Source organism: Oryzias latipes, chromosome 3 (assembly GCF_053564925.1).
Source record: "Oryzias latipes strain Hd-rR chromosome 3, Olatipes_Hd-rR_3.1".
Lineage (NCBI taxonomy): Eukaryota > Metazoa > Chordata > Actinopteri > Beloniformes > Adrianichthyidae > Oryzias > Oryzias latipes.
In genome coordinates this window covers 14,932,199-14,950,138 of record NC_136239.1, presented here as the reverse complement: position 1 = coordinate 14,950,138, position 17,940 = coordinate 14,932,199, and the positions used below count along the sequence as shown (strand labels likewise).

The 17,940-nt window shown below is 39.5% G+C and overlaps 1 protein-coding gene across 3 annotated transcripts in view; it reads left to right on the top strand.

The window, feature by feature from the left end:
• The window catches only part of adamts7 (a disintegrin-like and metallopeptidase (reprolysin type) with thrombospondin type 1 motif, 7), a 201,964-nt gene that overhangs the window by 77,387 nt on the left and 106,637 nt on the right, over window positions 1-17,940 (top strand). For all 3 annotated transcript variants that reach the window (XM_078944241.1, XM_023952917.2, XM_078944242.1), the window contains exon 9: window positions 9,681-9,825. In XM_078944241.1, the coding sequence (XP_078800367.1) occupies window positions 9,681-9,825 (145 nt within the window). The remainder of the gene's footprint in view (window positions 1-9,680; window positions 9,826-17,940) is intronic.

The window sequence follows — 17,940 nt, the reverse complement described above, 5'->3', positions numbered from 1 at the left end:
CCTTGAATCTTTCAAGACATCCCAGGATATTCCAGGATTTTCCAAGATTTTTGCTCCATTTAAATACATGGAGAATCCTTAAAGACCTTTGCTTCTTTCAACCATTATAACATCAACATACTTTTAGCTAGAGACACCGTTCAAAGGTTAAAATGCTCACAAGGCTTTGAACTACCACATATCTTTTGAAATTACTATGGGATGGTGACACCACCCACGTTTTGGCGGCCATTCTGTGCCAAAATGTGAGGCGATTTAAAATTTCTTCAATTTTCCACATAATTTAACCATTCAACTATTACAATGTTCAGCTCTTTCAGCTTATTCCTTTCAGCTATGACTTCTGGTCCTTCAAACCCTTAAACCTATCAAGATTTTCCAGGATATTCCAAGATTTTCCAAGATTTTTGCTCCATTGGGCACAGCTTGAAAACCTTTGCTTCTTTCAACCATTATAACGTCAACATACTTTTTGCTAGAGACACCATTAAAATGCTCACAAAGCTTTGGACCACAGCATATGTTATGAAATTATTATGGGATGGTGAAAGTTTGGCAGCCATTTTGTGTTCTTCAAATTTTCAGTAGTTCAACCATTTCTTCAGGAAATTCAGCTTTCATTCAGCAGTACAGCATTCAACCCTGCATTTTCTTCTGGAAATGCAGCTTCTTCTAGTTATTTTAAAAATCTACTTTCTTTATTATTTTAACTGCAATATCATTTAATGAAAACAGTCTACAAAAATAAATAAGTGTAACTCATTTGGTCTTCACAGAATAATAATGTCACCTTCCCTAACTGTAGCTATTGTGATAAATTATTGTCTAAGAATTTTCTTTAGAAACAGCTTTTTTGTTGGTGCTTGAACACCAATTGTAGGAATTATTATCTTTCTGTTTTTTAGGAGTAGATTACTAATCTATTTCCGCCCAGTCAAGAGAAAATTAACTTTTGCTAAAAAATGTGAATGGTTGATGCTGTGATTTTAGTTCTTTTCCTCCTGCAATTACCTGAGGTTGTAAGAAGCATCTCCCTGCTCTGCATGCTTTGCTTGTTTCTCTGTTCCTGCACACCCTGAATTAGCTTTTCAGCTCTTAACTGAGCTCTGCAGAAGCCTGATAATGACACGGTCATCATCATCTATGTCAGAGCAGGGAAACATGTGAAGCAAGCAGAGCAGTAGGACACAAGTACCAGGATTTAGATAGGTAGTTTTTTTGTTTTTTAATCAAAGTCTGTTCTTAATGGTACCCTGTATTACAAAACCAACACAAACCTCAAAGCAGGGGTGTCAAAATCCAGACCTCAGTGGCCGGTGTGCTACATGTTTTCCAACCAACCATTGAAGCTCCTAATTGGCCGAACACACCAGATCAAGGTAATCAGCAGCAAATAAGACATGCTTTCTGGAAAACCAGCAGGAGTTTGACAGTCCTGCTATACAGGGACAGATGTGAAAAATAATGAATAGTTACAAATGAACAAAGACAGAAATATTTTGCCTTTTGTGACAGAGTTGTTTTGACATGGCTCAACACACAACCAGACACAAAAGCTGTGTTGCATTCCACAAGGAAGCCTCAAAACCAGAACTCAGTCTAAAGAAAATCATTTCCTGAAGGTTCAACAGTAAGTCACCAAGCTGTATTGTTACTAACTGAAAGGGGAAAAAATAAAAAATTGCTATATTTGCCTTTTTTTAATGTGCAAATTCAAAATTTCAATAGGGGGTAAAAGCAGTAATGTCTTTGCATACAACGTTTTGTTTTTTTTGAACGTCAGAGCCCCCCATGACATTCAAAACTGAATAAATAAATTATGCTCTCAAATTAGCACTTAGCTGGCACAAATTAGTATTTTGTGTGGACAAAATTAGTATTTTATGACCAAAAATTCATATTTTTGTGCACATGAAGCTGTATTTTGTGCATCGAAATTATTATTTTGCGCCCAAAAACACATATTTGTGACCACAAAATGCTACTTATTGCACACAAAAATACTAATTTGTGCCCACAAAATGCCAGTTAAATGCCAATTTGACAATTAATAGTGACCACATAACCCTAATTTGTGCGTCCAAATAATAATTTGTGTCCACAAATTTTTTATTCGAGGGGACAATTTGTCTCTGTGATTTTATAATGTTCAGGGCAAACATAGAATTAAATTGTGTTGTTTTCAGAAGCAAAAAAACAAACAAAAAACACATTTTTGTCCTTAGAGATATAGAGAGTTTCCTTTGGCTGTTTTATAAAACATAGACTCTTTACCTATAATATTTAAATGTGTGTATTTTAAACAGCTTCCCCACAAGGCTTTCTATAGGCAGCACAGCTGGATGAATAAAATAATTGATTCTGGCTCCAACAGCACTAGTGCTTCCTGTGTGAACCATGCCAGCTCATTTGCCCTGGTTCTTTTTTAGCTCAAAGCATTTGGAATTAATTTAGTGAATGTTCAGCTACATGACAGCATGATAGCTTTTTGACTCTGCTTTGAAAGGGTCGGGGAGAGGGGGGGTGGGACCTACAGGGAAATATTTACACATTTGGGACTCTTAGAATCAAAATCCAGTAGTCTGTGTGTCTGTCTGTGTTTTTCCTTTAATATGAGCTTAGGAACGCAAAACGTTCAGTCTCATTTATTACAAACACGGACCCACTGTGGCTGCAACTGTAACAAACACAAGGCAGCTTGTGTGTATGGCACTTCTCATGCAAAGAGGTAATTACAAAAACCCCTGCAATTATGTTGAGCTATTTAGCTCACTTTTAAAAGACATTAGCCGGAAACGTGTTTGTCACAACACTATTTCAGATTAAACGGTACCACCTAACACCAACAACTTGACTTACTATTTATAGATGAAAAGGTGTTTTTGGTGTATTCAACATTTTCTTGTAGAATTTTTCAAATGATGGAGGACATAAATTGAACTGAAAACAGATTTTCTGAGTTTTTCTTTATTCAAATTGTTGTGAAGCAGGAGGAGATGAAAAAATGCCATTGGAAAAAGCTTGTAGGTGTGACGTGGAACCTACTATGGGCAGGCCACAAGCTTTCTGCTCCACTCCATTCGGATGCATCCCCTTGCAGACAATTCGATCCATCATTTGAGCTGGTGTCTGGTTCAGCCTGTACGGCTGGAAAGCTCCAATATTGCTCACCAAATTTGCTTCTCTCATAATGTTACGTTGAGGTGTGAGGGTCTGTAAGCTAGTGGGAGTGAGTGTAAACCAATAGATAATGGGAAGGGGACGATGCTCCGTGCCAACATTGTAGACCACAGACTCAGAGGTGAATTTCCAATGACCTCCTGCAGAAACTATGTCCTACAAAACAACACAGTTTATTTTATTTATTTTTTTTTTTCATTTTTGGTTAAAAAACTGCATAACCATAATGAAAAGACAACTGGGAACACTTCAAATAGATCAATAGACGATCGGAGTGGGAATTATTTAGTTTTTTGTCTGGATTTTGCTATAATTTTTATTCTCGAGGCTGTTTATTTTTATAAAAAACAACATACTGGTGTCCCCACAGATGCACATAAATATGAATGTATTATTAAAATATTTTGCAACATTTGAGGGGGAATTATTATTATCAAAAAGAATTATGCAGTATATGGGATTTGGCTTAGCTCTATATTATTTTGGCTTAAAGTCATAGGATTCATTTGTTTGTGTTTGTTCTGTCTTATGACCTCCCAGAAAAGCTGTTGGCTACTTTTGTAAAAGGAAAATACTGCAATCATTATTTTTTTTGTTTTCAAGATGTTGCCATGTTTAGTTTTTTATCCTGTAGATCTCAGGTCCAGGTGCTGCATTTACACTTGACTTCATGTCTTACCTCTGCTATAGCCTTCCAAGATAAAGGTTTTATTTATCTGTTTATTTTTTTATCCTCAGCATTTGATATGCCAGAGTGCTCACTGCTTCAAGGCTTGATCTGTAGGTGCTATTTTCTGTGCTGTGTCATGGGTCACTCTGAGTTGAGAGCTGATATCATCATATAAACGGACTCACTATACTGAGGCACCCTTTAATGTCTAAAGAGCTCAGATTCCAGAGTCTGGATTCCAGGCTTAGAAAAAAGGCCAAGCTGGACAGTGAAACTATTGAAGACAAGTCAGTTTTTTATAGGCTCCACATAAAGGAATTTAATTATTTTTGTCTTATGAATTTAGATCAAATGAATTGGTTAATTTTTTATGAGACTTAGAGTGAAATGAAAAAAACTGTAACAGTGTTTATTGTTGCTTCATGTGGAGACTCATTCATTCAGCCACTAATTATCATTCATGATGCTGAAAGGATCATACATTTTTAATCAAGCCTTGTTTTCCTTTGCAGCTATACACAATCTGTGTTTGTCACAATTTTAAAGGGGTCATTCTTGGACCCTAAATATTGATCTCTTTTTTTATGCTTTCATCACTAAATATTTTGGTCTTAGTACAATGTTACAAAGATTTAACCAGTGGATTGTTCAGACGCACCAGAGAATGAAATACATAGTACAGTTGAACATTTTGTTCCCGAGCTTAAAGTGTGGGAGGAAAGAAAAAAGTTAAAAAATAAAGCCTGAACTATTTTTCAGATTCAGTGTTTGTGTGTGTGCTTTCTTTAGAAGCATGCCACAGCAGCACTGTCCACTCTACAGATGAGATCACAGGCTTATGCAAATAGAACTCGCCGAGGCTGCATGTGGCATTTTACTTTGAAAATCAAGTCGGTTCCCTTTGCTTCCTCCCTTTCTCCTCCAACAAAGGCTTCCTGTCAACTTTATCCTATTTGTGTGAAGGGATGTGCTTCATCCGCTGCAGCACTGCTGAATTACCACCCATTCTTTAAAATGTTTCAAAGTTATAATAGGGAATTTATTTTTTGATAAAGACACTGATCTAATGAATTACATATGCAGTTTGGGGGACTTTTGTCCAAAATGCGACAGATTCTTATTTATTCGTATAACTCCCCATTATCTGGATGAAACAGCAGAGAAAATGAGTATGTTATACTTTGTTTATATTGTAGGTTTGGTCACTTGAAAAGAAACTGACACTGTCATCTTAATAGTTGGCTTACAAGAACAGTGAGATAGCAAATCATAAGAAAAATTAAAAAATAGACTTTAAAAAATGTAAATTAACTTATTTGTTTTTAATTGAGAGAAATAGGTTTTTGAGCTCTGACAATACTTGGAAATATTTGGCAAAAGCCTGGCAGCACAGAGGTCAGACGTTTCTTGTAGTTGATGATCAGGATGATCAGGAGGAATTTTGGTCTACTCTTCTTTACAGATGACTTCTAAATCATTTAGATTTAGAAGCTCTCTGTATGTGTTTTCTACAGGACTGAGGTCTGGAGACTGCCTGAGTCACTCCGTGACCTTGACATGTTTCTTCTTCAGCCATTCCTTGGTTGTCTTGGCTGGATGTTTTGGGTCATTATCCTGTTTGAAGACCCATCCACCAACCAATTTGAAGCTTACTTAAGATTTGATGGTACGTGGCACCTCCCATCCACACGGTGAAGTAGTCAAGTCTAATTGACTGATTCTGTGGACAGGTGTCTTTAGTTCAAACTGGTGTCTTCAAATCAGGTGACAGGTTGATTAGGAGAGTCAAATGGTCCTTGTGAACCAGCACTTTTAACGCTTACTAGGGAATCAAACACTTAATTCCCTCAATGGAATGCAAATAAATTTCTAGAATTTGTTTGAAGTGATTTTCTTTATTTTTCTTGTAATTTTCTATGTTTCACTGTTTAAATTAATCTACCATTAGAATGACAGACTGTCAATCCTTTAAAGTGGATAAACTTACAAAATCAGCAAATACTTATTTTTCCAATTTCCAGGAAAAAGTGTATCTTTTGAAAATGGACAGAGATGTACAGTATTTATCAATTTGACCTCCCCCCAACCTTTTGTTTTTGCAAAACAGGAATTGCCATTTACTTTTTAAACCTAAACAAGGTGAGGTCATATTTTTGCACCACTCTGTATTAAACAATTTTTTTTGTATGTGAGACTGCGTGTGTGTGTGATTGTGGACATTCTACCCTGCGACAGACTGGCGACCTGTCCAGGGTGCCCCCTGCATTCACCCACAAGTGGCCGGGATTGGCTCCAGCATCCCCGTGACCCCAAAAGGGAATAATCGCAAGAAGATGAATGAATGAATGAATGAATGAATGAATGAATGCATGAATGAATGAATGAATGAATGAATGAATGCATGCATGCATGAATGCATGCATGAATGAATGAAGTGTTGGATTGAATGTTTTCAACCATCTGTATCTTTATTTAATCTGCCATTTTTACATCTTCCACTCTAATTATCATCTGAGCTGGCTGCTAGGACATTATTTAATTTCATTCACATAGTTGTCATTCTTAAGATAATACATTATGGTAATGTGAAGCCACTTTTTTGTTAAATATGTAAATATGAAATATACGTATATATGAACATATGTTATAGCCCAAAAGTTTTGGGCTTGTGTTACTTCAACTCAACTAGTGTTTGAAGTGTTTTGGTGGCTGTTTGGAATCTTAAATGCAGGTGAACTCAACAGCAACACATGAAAAAGATTATGTTGGTAACACTTTAAATGTTTATTCTTCAGTGCAAATCGCAACCTTGCTCAATTGCACACTAGTAGTCAAACTCTGTCCTCAGTCTGCAAAGTATAAAGGGCTGCTGTGTAAAATCAGAGAACTATTTTAAATGAAATTGAAAGCCCCACTAATCTTTGATTATTGCACACTCTATGCGCAAGTATGTTTGTACACGTCTGAGGTACTCAACAGCTTTGCTCTGAAAGGGCTTTTCATAATTAAAATGGTCATACGTTGCTTGCATATGCTTTATCACACTGTAGGAAGAGTTTGATTGGCAGGAATCGGTCATAAATAAAAATATTTCATACCCAGTCCTTTAATTTAAATCCAGATAGTTGAAAGAGAGATAGGAGAAGCTTTTTGAATATTCTGCTAACTTTTCTATGGTTACACGGGTCACTGCTGACTGTCAAGACTTCACAAAGGGACAATGGTTACAGTCACACAAAGCTTAAAATGTACTCATCTTAATCAGAACAGGTTCCTCAACCAGTCAGAATACTTCAATAAAGCGCTCGATTTCTCTCTAGCATGATGTCAGTTTTTACTCCTGCCTGTCATAATTTCATCCACTGGAACTTGATTCAATGTTCTTTTCTAATATTTCCTTCGGTTTCATTCAAGGTAACTATTAGTACTTTTTTATTTATGAATATCAGTTGGAGTTCTTCACAATTTACTTCATGAATAACCTTCCAAACAGATTTTCTTTTTTAAGTAAAATTAATTTTTATATTGATTTTATTTCTTTTCTAGAACATAAGTGTTGTTGCTCTATTATCCAGGACGGTTGAATGGCACCTTTAAGATCAGTAACAGATAACACAGTAGTTCGACATTTCTGAGTGAGACCTTGAGTAGAACAGCTCTCATAGTCTTAGTAGTCTTATTCATTATTTCTTCAATTATGACAAAGGTCTTTCGAAGTAATTTGGTAAAATTCCTTTTTTTCTTGTCTTAGTTTTTGTAGCATTCACAGTTTTTTGAAAACACAACTCTTAATGATCTACAAGCTTTTCATATTTGAACATAGTGTGCTGCATGAATCTGAAGATAATGTCTAAAGTGGCGACAGAAAATTTAAAGCCCAAATACTACCACATGATTAAGCTTTAGTGTCCTTCAAATGTTTTCTGTTTCATGTCAAACTACGTCAGCTCTCTGCAATGCACTTTAGTAACATTAAGTCGTAGCAGCAAACTGTCCACAGGCCCATTCCAGCTAGTCAATATGATAATGACTAATTAATAATAATAATAATAATAATAATAATAGTAATAATAATAATAATACTTATTATTATTATTATTATTATTATTATTATTATTATTATTATTATTATTATTATTATTATTATAAATTATTATGTTATTATTAATTATTAATGATAATAGAAATAATAATTAATCTATATGAATGCAAGCTCTGTGCTTTTAAGCGTCTGTGTATCTAAAGAGGTGTAATGCAAGAACCATTTTTTCTAATTGTTGTTTTTCTACACAGACCTGTCTAGACATTTTTAAGAAGAGAGAGCTATTCTAGCCTAAGAAAAAACATCAGAATAACAGGGGGAAAAAAGATTAGCAGACTTTTCATGTTTCAGAGTGTTACATTTTATCAGAATTCACTGTATTTAAGTCACTCTGGGGTGTAAGTCGCAGCAGCCACACAATGCATAATATTTGAGAGTCCTTTGGGGAGAAAATGATTTAAAAAAATATGGGAATAAGAACTGACATTTCATCTGAAAGAGCAAATCATAACATAATAGACAACAATAGTCGACTGAATATATCCACGCTTCACTACAGTAACACACTGACGCTTAATTATCCTCTTGAAACACAGGGGGAAACTGGTCCATTACTTTAACATATTAATAGCATAATAAAAAAATATTCAGATTACCATGGCATAAAAAACCATGCTGACAAGTCAGCTCAACTCTTTATATCACTTCGAAACACTAAATCCGTTGAATTCCGCCAGACCCGGCATAAGACTGAGCGGCACATCTTCATGCTGTCAGTTGCAAACACACACACCTACAGCGCCCTCTAGTGGTTATTGATGTAATTTGTTTTAATAATATTTAAGTCGCACCTGAGTATAAGTCGCACAGCTGGCAGAACTAGGCTAAAAAGGCTGACCCATTTTTCGGTGAATACGGTGCAAAATTTTTACAAATTTTTAAAAATGATCTCAACTTATATTGTAAGAGTAGTTCCTGTGACGAAAGAAAACCCACTGTTTTGCTGTTGCAAGTCATTCTCTGTACTCACCTACTCAAAATGGAGTAAAAGTTTTGCTTGTCGTGTGATTTTTCTCCTACTCACATCCTGAAGAGCTGCGCAAATGCCATCACCAGAAAAATCCCACACAGCTGTATATTTTGCTCTACTTTATACCACATATGACCTTATGTACCGTATACTTATTTATTTATATTCCTCCTGAAAGTGTATAACACAACTCAAACACAACTTATTTACTTTTCCTGTATTAAAATTAGTCGTCTTATTGATTTAAAAAAAAAGGCAATCACGTTTTTTGGGCTTTGGGACATGACCGCAAATGACAGGGCTTCTTGCCAAACAATTTTATTTATTTTTCTTTTTTATAAGCAATTTCACTTAGCGATGTTTCCTTGAACTGCCGCCATACTGCCACAATGATAAATATGAAAAACCAGGAAGTCCTCCATTCAAATAATGAATTTACAACTTTTCTCAAATTAAAAAGCTGTTAATTCTTACAGCTGGGATAGAGTTCAACTTTTTACTTCAATATCTGAAAATACATGAAAGATCTGTGGTAATATTTTACTTTTATCCTGATTGAGGCAGAGATCTTCACCGGACTACCAGAGCTTTTTTTTTAATCAATTTTATCAATTTAGTTTTATCTTCAATGTAAAAAAATGTGGTTGTGAAATTTGGAACACGTATTTCTGTGATTTAGTTAGACAGAAAACACTCAAATTGTCAAGAATTGAATAAACGTCTTGTAAATGTTTTTTTCTCTTTCCTTGGTCTCACAGTCGTGGATGGGGCTGGTGTCTTGATGACGTCCCTGTCAAGGACAGACTGTCTGTCAGCTCAGTTCTCCCTGGACAACTGTACAGCGCCGTCCATCAGTGTCGTCTTCAGTACGGATCCAAGTCCCTGCTCTGCGATGACATGGATGTAAGATCAAGTTACACAGCAATTCAGACAAGCATTCACTGAGGCTCCAGTCAGTCTTTTTACGGTAGAATTTAATAAATATATACTGCAAATTAGAAAAAGATGCAACATGAAGCAACATTTATTGTTTTATATCTATTCACTATTGAATCACAAGCTTTTTCACATGTTAAATGGCATGTACTTATGCTGCAAAATGTTACTTTCTTCAAAGCACTTTAAAACCACAGTCTCTCATCACACACATTCCATCACCCATGTCATGCCAGGCGCTGACCAGGCCACTGCTAGAAATGTGGGGCACAGTGTCTTGCCCAAAGACACTTTAACACTTGGGTGGCTAGCACAGATGCGCAATATATTTTTTAGAGCACTTTATGCAAACGCAAAGCAATATACTTTGATAATGACTCCTGTAAGTTTAGCCAGAAGCAAGCATTGAAACTTGAATAGAAACATATGTATTTTAACAGATGATCTGGTTGACCTTTCAAAAAATGTTTGCCTTGTGGTCAAAATTAGGCTACGTTCACACTGCAGGCTGAAACAATTCAGATTTTTTTTGCCCCTACGCGACCTGTATCTGATCTTTTCATGACAATCTGAATGACACAGATCTGATCTTTTCAAATGTGACCCAGGCCACTTGGGTATGTGGTCCTGAATCCAATACGTATCCGATCTTTTGAAATACGACCGCCGTCTGAACGGGCAGGCCGACCCCTACGTCATTGATACGCTACAAAAGTCATCATTCTGCGTTGAAGTAGGCGGGAACGAAAACATAAACAACAACCATGGCATACGATGCTGCTGAGACCAGTCAGTGGAAGGGAAGCGAGGTCACTGATTTGATCCATATTTGGGGTGACAGCTTTATTCAGGCCAAACTCAAGGGCTCTTATCCCAACCAGGCGGTTTTTGAAAACATTTTGTAGCGAAATGGCCGTGGTTTCTTGATGGAGAAATAACCATGTTATCTCCAGCTTTAGCGAGAATGTTCTAGCAGTCATCAAGCTGAGTGTTCTGCCTGTTTCCCCACATTTTCTTTAAGGTTCTCAGTTTAGTGACACCATAACCAGCCCAGATGGTGACTTCTAAAGGATTGAACATACATTCTAATGCAGGGGTCGGGAACCTTTTTGGCCAAGAGAGCCATAAACACCAAATATTTTTAAATGTAATTTCGAAAGAGCCATACAATAATGTTGTGTCTCTTTCCCACACTGATGCACGGAGACTTAACCTCTTTTAAGGTTCTTTATTCTGGTTACTGTAGACCACAACAAACGCCATACAACTAATTCATCAACTCCTGAATCTCTCCTGCCGAGACGAGAGAGAGCGCTTCTCCCAACTTTATATTCACCTGCTCCCGCTCCAACCCTCCCATTTTCCTTATTCGGCCCATAGCTGAACCCCATTGGTCCAAATTACCTAACAACAGGCTGAGCGACAGAACTGAGAGCCAATCAGATCTCTGCTTGATGCCTTCAATGAACCCCAGAACTTTTAACGCGGCCCGACAGCCAAGTTAAACTCAGTCCGCGACAATATTTTTAAAACTAAATATACAAGTGAATGTGTGCATTTGATGTAATTTCAACATTTTTAAAGTACAATAAGTCTGTGGATCCTTTTTAATAACATTGTTATGCTGTTGCTAATAAATGATGAGTATTTCTCGTGGTAGTTTTGTTGTCTAGTCTGGTTGATACGTGGTGAGTTTCTGCTTCATGCAGGCGTTGAGACTTTAAACGTGATCTTAGGTTGGTCTGAATGTTCTGTAGATGTGACAAAGACTGCTCACATGCAGACATGGAGCCAAACATACACTCACACGCTGCAGTGAGTGACGGGCAGCGGGTTTTACGTTTTTACAATCCCTGCGCGATTCACCTGCAGCCTGTCCCCACAACACCTCACCCCCACCCTCTGCTTTCTCTCTCACACATCCCGTCCCCGCAACTGCGCGCTCTTTCTCAGAGACGAGAGCGCGCAGTTTTAGGCACGGCAATTCACAGTTTTCCGGGTGGTACAAACTCTGTGAAATAGATAATAGTAAACTGATAGTTTTTTCTCCAAGCACCGCTACTACTGCGCGCCTCTGGCATCGCATCGCGCCCGAAAAGGACTGGTCTAATGAAAAAAAGTAAAATTAAAGATTTGTCTGCGAGCCACATGTGACCATCAAAAGAGTCATATATGGCTCGCGAGCCATAGGTTCCCGACCCCTGTTCTAATGGGTCCAATACAAAACAATGTGTCACATGATCATAAACTTAATTTGTGGGCAGTCCGCTGGTGTTGATATGCAATTTTGTGAGAAAAAAATAGAAGATCAAAAACCTCTCTGATATCTTTTGGCTAAAGCCGCCTGGTAGTTTGGTTCTGCTTTGGTGGGCATCACCTGTGTCCAGGTGAGGGATCTGAAACACAGCAATCAAAATCGTTCTAAAGAAGTTAACTTGTTTGTCTAAGGAACACCGACCTGTATGGTGCCTTAAACCCCTGCAGGGCGTTAATTTGATATGGTTTGAAACTGAAAGCATGTTTTAAGATGAATGATTTACTTTATAATACAACATCTAGGGTCATTTTGATTCTATTATAGGTTGATCAGTGTGAGGGATCGAGCGGCCAAAGAGGACAACAGAAGTTTCACAAAAATGAAAATTTTAATTTTCTCAAAACATGTAAAAAGATGAACAAACTGGGCCCGTAAAAGAGGTCAACAGAAACATAATTAACTCAGGCAATAACTTTAACTTAACCAACTGAACAGACCAAGTAACAGAAACAAACTGACCTAACCAAAGACACAACAGGGGAACATATATAGTGGCTGATCAGACCACTTGAGAAACATGGGGGGGGGGAACTAACATGACTACAAAAGACATTTAACAAAGACTATAAAGACAAGACTAAACACAAAACTTGGCCTCTTAGTGGACGAGAAAAATCATCAAAAGTGGAACAAAATGAATAATGAACAACAGAAGCAAAGCAAATAAACATTAAATAAGTCCATTGGTTTCTCCCCTGGAGGCTTCAGTAGATGGTGCCTTCCTAATTGCCTGGCTGGAGTATTTAAAGGCTGTGAAGACTTGAGCTCCTGCTTTGCCAGTCCTCACAGCACAGCTCCAGGAGCAGAACCTCAGCCACACCCGTAGCGACCAGTAGCCCCCTCAGCACTGGCAACTCAAAAACAGGTGACATTAATTAAACAAACCAAAATAAGTAAACTAAACAAGTGTCCATGTGCTAGAAATTATTGAAAATAAATAAATGTATATTTTAACTCAAAGAAATGTGTGCATTTATTTAAGAATAAAGAATCTGAAATAATAAAATTAAAAAGAAAGTGTGCAATGCTGAAGGGAGGTTACCGCCATGTTGTTTGTGGGTGTGGCAGGGTATGCTGCCATCACACTCCCCTCCCCTTCCAAACTCTCGCCGGTAGAACGAGAGAGGTAGTCAGCCGTGGCGTTGTCCTTGCCCGGGATGTACTTCACTTTATAGCAGAAGGGCTGCATGGCAAGATACCATCTTGTTATCCGTCCATTGGTATCCTTCATCCTCTCCAGCCAGGATAACGCCTTGTGGTCAGTCTCCAGGGTAAACTCTCTCCCTAAAAGGTAATATTTGAACGAGTCCATGGCCCACTTGATCGCCAACGCTTTCTTCTCGACGGTTGAATAACGAGTTTCTCTGGGCATCAGCTTCCGACTTATGTAAGCCACTGGATGTTGGTCTCCTGGAGCTCCCTGGAGAAGCACAGCTCCAATGCCCCTCTCAGATGCATCAGTTTGCAGAGTAAAAGGTTTGTCAAAGTCTGGGCTGTGAAGTACTGGGTTGGTACTTAATGAACGCTGTATGTCCCGGAAGGCCGCCTCAGCCCTGGTGGTCCATCAAATCTGATTTGGAGATTTTGAGCCAGTCAGGTCTGTCAGTGGAGCAGCTCGGGCTGAGAAGTTTGGAATAAACCGGTGGTAAAAGCCCGCCATGCCAAGAAATGACCTCAGCTGCTTCCTGGTTTTGGGAAGAGGACAGGACTCAATTGCTTGAATTTTGTTAACCTGTGGTCTTATCAACCCCCCTCCAATAGTAAAACCCAGGGACTCCGTTTCAGTCTGGGCAAGAACACACTTGGCTGGATTGACTGTCAGTCCCACTGAATGTAGACACTCCAGAACTGTCTTAAGATGTTCTAAATGTTCGTCCCATGTTGTGCTGTAAACAACAATGTCATCCAGATATGCACATGCAAAGCCATCAAGCCCACCGAGTACCTGGTCCATGAGTCTCTGGAAAGTTGCTGGGGCACCATGTAATCCAAATGGGAGAACAGTAAACTCAAAAAGGCCCCAGGGCGTCCGGAAAGCTGTGTACTCTTGTGACCGAGCAGTAAGGGGTACCTGCCAATAACCTTTGCAGAGGTCAATGGTGGTTAAGTACTTTGCTTTCCCCAGACGCTCAATGAGATCGTCAATCCGAGGAGTCGGATAGGAGTCGAATTTTGACATTGCATTCAGGTATCTAAAATCAATGCAAAATCGAATCGACCCATCTTTCTTTGGAACCAAAACCACCGGATTACACCACTCACTTTTTGAAGGCTGGATAATCCCAAGAGACAGCATGAAGTCCACCTCCTTTTTTAATGGAACTAGGAGACGCTCTGGGATCCTGTAGCTCATCCGCCTTACAGTGGCATGGTCCTTCAGCACAATGTCATGTTCCACAAGACTGGTGCGTCCTGGGCGCTCCTGAAATACCTCAGGATTTATTAGTGCTTTCACCTGAGATTGCTGGTTTGAAGGTAGATGGCTTAAATCTGGAGTGGTGGCAGTTGATGTTGGCAGAAATTCAACCTCCTCCTCCTTAACATTCTGGATGAGCAGCACCTTGGCCTCCTCCTCAGCTCTTGGGAACCATTCCTTTAAAAGATTCACATGCAGCACTCTGCTGGAACGTGCATGACCTGGAGTAGACACCTGGTAAGTTGTGGCTCCAAGTTTTTTGTGCACCACAAAAGGACCTTGCCATTTGGCCAGCAGTTTACTGTCGCTTGTTGGGAGCATCACAAGAACCTTCTGACCTGGGAGGAAGCTTCTGTGTCGCGCTTTCCTGTCATACCAGCTCTTCTGGTACCGCTGAGCATCAGCCATGTGGTCTTGAGCCAGCTCACTCATCTTCTGCAGTTTTTCTCTCATCTGTAGGACATAGGAAACTACATTAACAGGCCCCTCCCTCCCCTGATCTTTGTCCCAGGTCTCCCTCAGCAAGGTCAAAGGTCCCCTTACTTCAAACCCATATAGAAGTTCAAATGGGGAAAACCCAGTTGAGGCCTGAGGAACCTCCCTGTAAGCAAAAAGGAGGTAAGGAAGCCACTGATCCCAGTCAGAACCAGTATCATTAACAAACTTACGGAGCATCTGCTTGAGTGTTTGGTTAAACCGCTCAGTCAGTCCGTCCGTCTGTGGATGATAAGGGGTTGTTCGAATACTCTTTATGCCCAGGAGCTGGTAAACCTGTTTGAGCAGTGTAGACATAAAGTTTGTCCCCCGGTCTGTTAAGATTTCTTTAGGGAAACCCACTCTTGAGAAAAACTGCACCAGAGAGAATGCAACAGCTTTTGCCTTGACACATTTCAAAGAAAAGACTTCTGGGTATTTTGTAGCATAGTCTGTAATCACCAGCATGTAACGATTTCCAGTTCTGCTTCTTTCTACAGGGCCAACAACATCCATGCCCAAACGTTCGAAAGGAGTCCCAATTATTGGAAGAGGCTGGAGCGGAGCTTTCACTGAACTTTTCATGGATGTCTTCTGGCACTGAGGGCAACTCTTACAGTATTGGTCAACATCTGCATGCAAGCCAGGCCAATAAAAGTGTTTAACAATGCGAGCAGTAGTCTTGTGCTTCCCCAAGTGGCCAGCCCAGGGAATAGAGTGGCCCAAGTTGAGTATTACATCTCGGATACTCTGAAGGACCACTAGCTGCTTTGACCACGCTGATGATATAGAACACCATCATTCAGAAAAAACTCCCTCCTTTTCTTGAACTCAGTCGACTCTTTAGCTTTCAGAAAGCAGAAGGACAGAGTTGGATCATCATGCTGCATTTTACTGATGTCATTGGGCAACTCAAAACCCAAAGCACTGTCTGGAGTTGCTTCAGTTGTTGGCTTTACAGCTGTGTGCTTAAATTTCTCTTGCCTCCGTTGACTACGTGGCTTGCGAGACTTTCCCGGGTTTGTCTCTAGCTCAGCATCATAGAACGGCAAAGCACTGAGAAGTTGGGATTGCGCCTCCTCAAGTTGAGTCTGTGCCCTTGTAACCGCAACATTGCTATTTCCTTTTGTCTCCAACAAGTCAAAAAGAACAGGAAGGTCATGACCTAGGACCACTGGAAAAGGCAGATCATCCACAACGCCAACATTTAACAAATATGTCTGACCTTGGACTTCAATATAAAGTTCAGCAGTGGGGTATATTTTCCTATCCCCATGAACACAGCAGATTGAGATGGTCTCACGGGTACAAATAATATTAGCTGGTACATGCTGTCTCTGCACGAGAGTCTGTGTGCTGCCAGTATCCACAAGAGCCTTATGACTCTTCCCATTAATTCGTACAGTGGTCAGTTTCATGGCTTCACCTTCTTGGGTTTCTGGTGGAAGACTTTGGTATGGAACAAGACACATTTGAGTGAGCTTCACTGGATTTTTCGGACATAATGGTTTAATGTGTCCTTCCTGCCCACACAAATAACAGATTGGTGTTTTACTGGAAGGCTTTGCCGGTCTTGTCTGTTTTTCTTCCCCCAAAGGAGTTCTATTCGTACCTGGGGCAGACCTCTGATGGTATTGATGGTTTGCTGACCTTCGAGAGTCTTTGGAGGCCTGCCATGCAATGTTGCTCCATGGAAGGTTTTTCTTTCGAGCAGCCACAAAAACCTCTGCCAGGGAGGCCACTTCAGCTGCCGAGTTAGGACCATGTTCCTTTATCCAAATCTGAAGCTCAGGTGACACCATTCTTAAATATTGTTCCATGATTATTATTTCAGCAATTTCTTTTGTTGTTTTACCTTTAGGCTGAATCCACTTGTCATACAGCTCTTTCAGTCTGGCATACAGTTCCTTGGGAGTCTCCTCAGGTCCAACTTCCAAGGAGCGAAACCGTTGCCTGTAAGACTCAGGGTTGATGTCATATTTGTGCAGAATGGCAGTTTTCACTTTGTCATAATCCTGTGAGTCATCAAAATCCATGCCAACATAAGCACTCCTAGCCTTACCAGTGAGCAGTGGAATAAGGTGGAAAACCCAGTCAGATCTGATCCACTTGCAAGCTGTAGCAATTCTTTCAAATGTTACAAGGAAATGTTCAACATCATCATTTTCTGTGAGTTTTTCCAACCTTGGCTCTCTAGAAAAATGAGGTCGACTAGGTGCCGGTGGTTCACATTCTGGAGCAGATGTTGGTTGTGAAGATTGATTTTCAAAGTTTGACACATCTGAAGGATCAGGTGCTGATGAAGTGAGTTCTGGGATAGGAGAAGTGCGGGCCTGCACCTCCATCTGAAGAAGCTGAAACTGGTGCTGCAGAGATTTTAGACGATGTTCTTGCTGTTTAGCTTCCTCCTGAAGTTGCAGGTCTCTGGCTTCCTGTTTTCCCATGAAAGCTTGGAGAATATCAGTCAGATTTTTCAATGTTGGCTCATGTGTGTCTTCACCCTCAGTACCTGGTGCAACCCCTGTAGCTCCAGCCTCATGTTCTTCCTCTTCACGGTCTCCAAGTCCACTATTAATGTCCTTGTTCTCTGTCCGAGGTCTCACAACTCTTCCTCCACAATGCATGGTATACTCCACAATAAACTGCAGGTGTCAAAAAAGGGGAGAAAAAAAAATTCTGTGTCCTCAATTGCTGATCCCACTTCTGACACCACATGTGGGGGATCGAGCGGCCAAAGAGGACAACAGAAGTTTCACAAAAATGAAAATTTTAATTTTCTCAAAAAATGTAAAAAGATGAACAAACTGGTAAACCGTAAAAGAGGTCAACAGAAACATAATTAACTCAGGCAATAACTTTAACTTAACCAACTGAA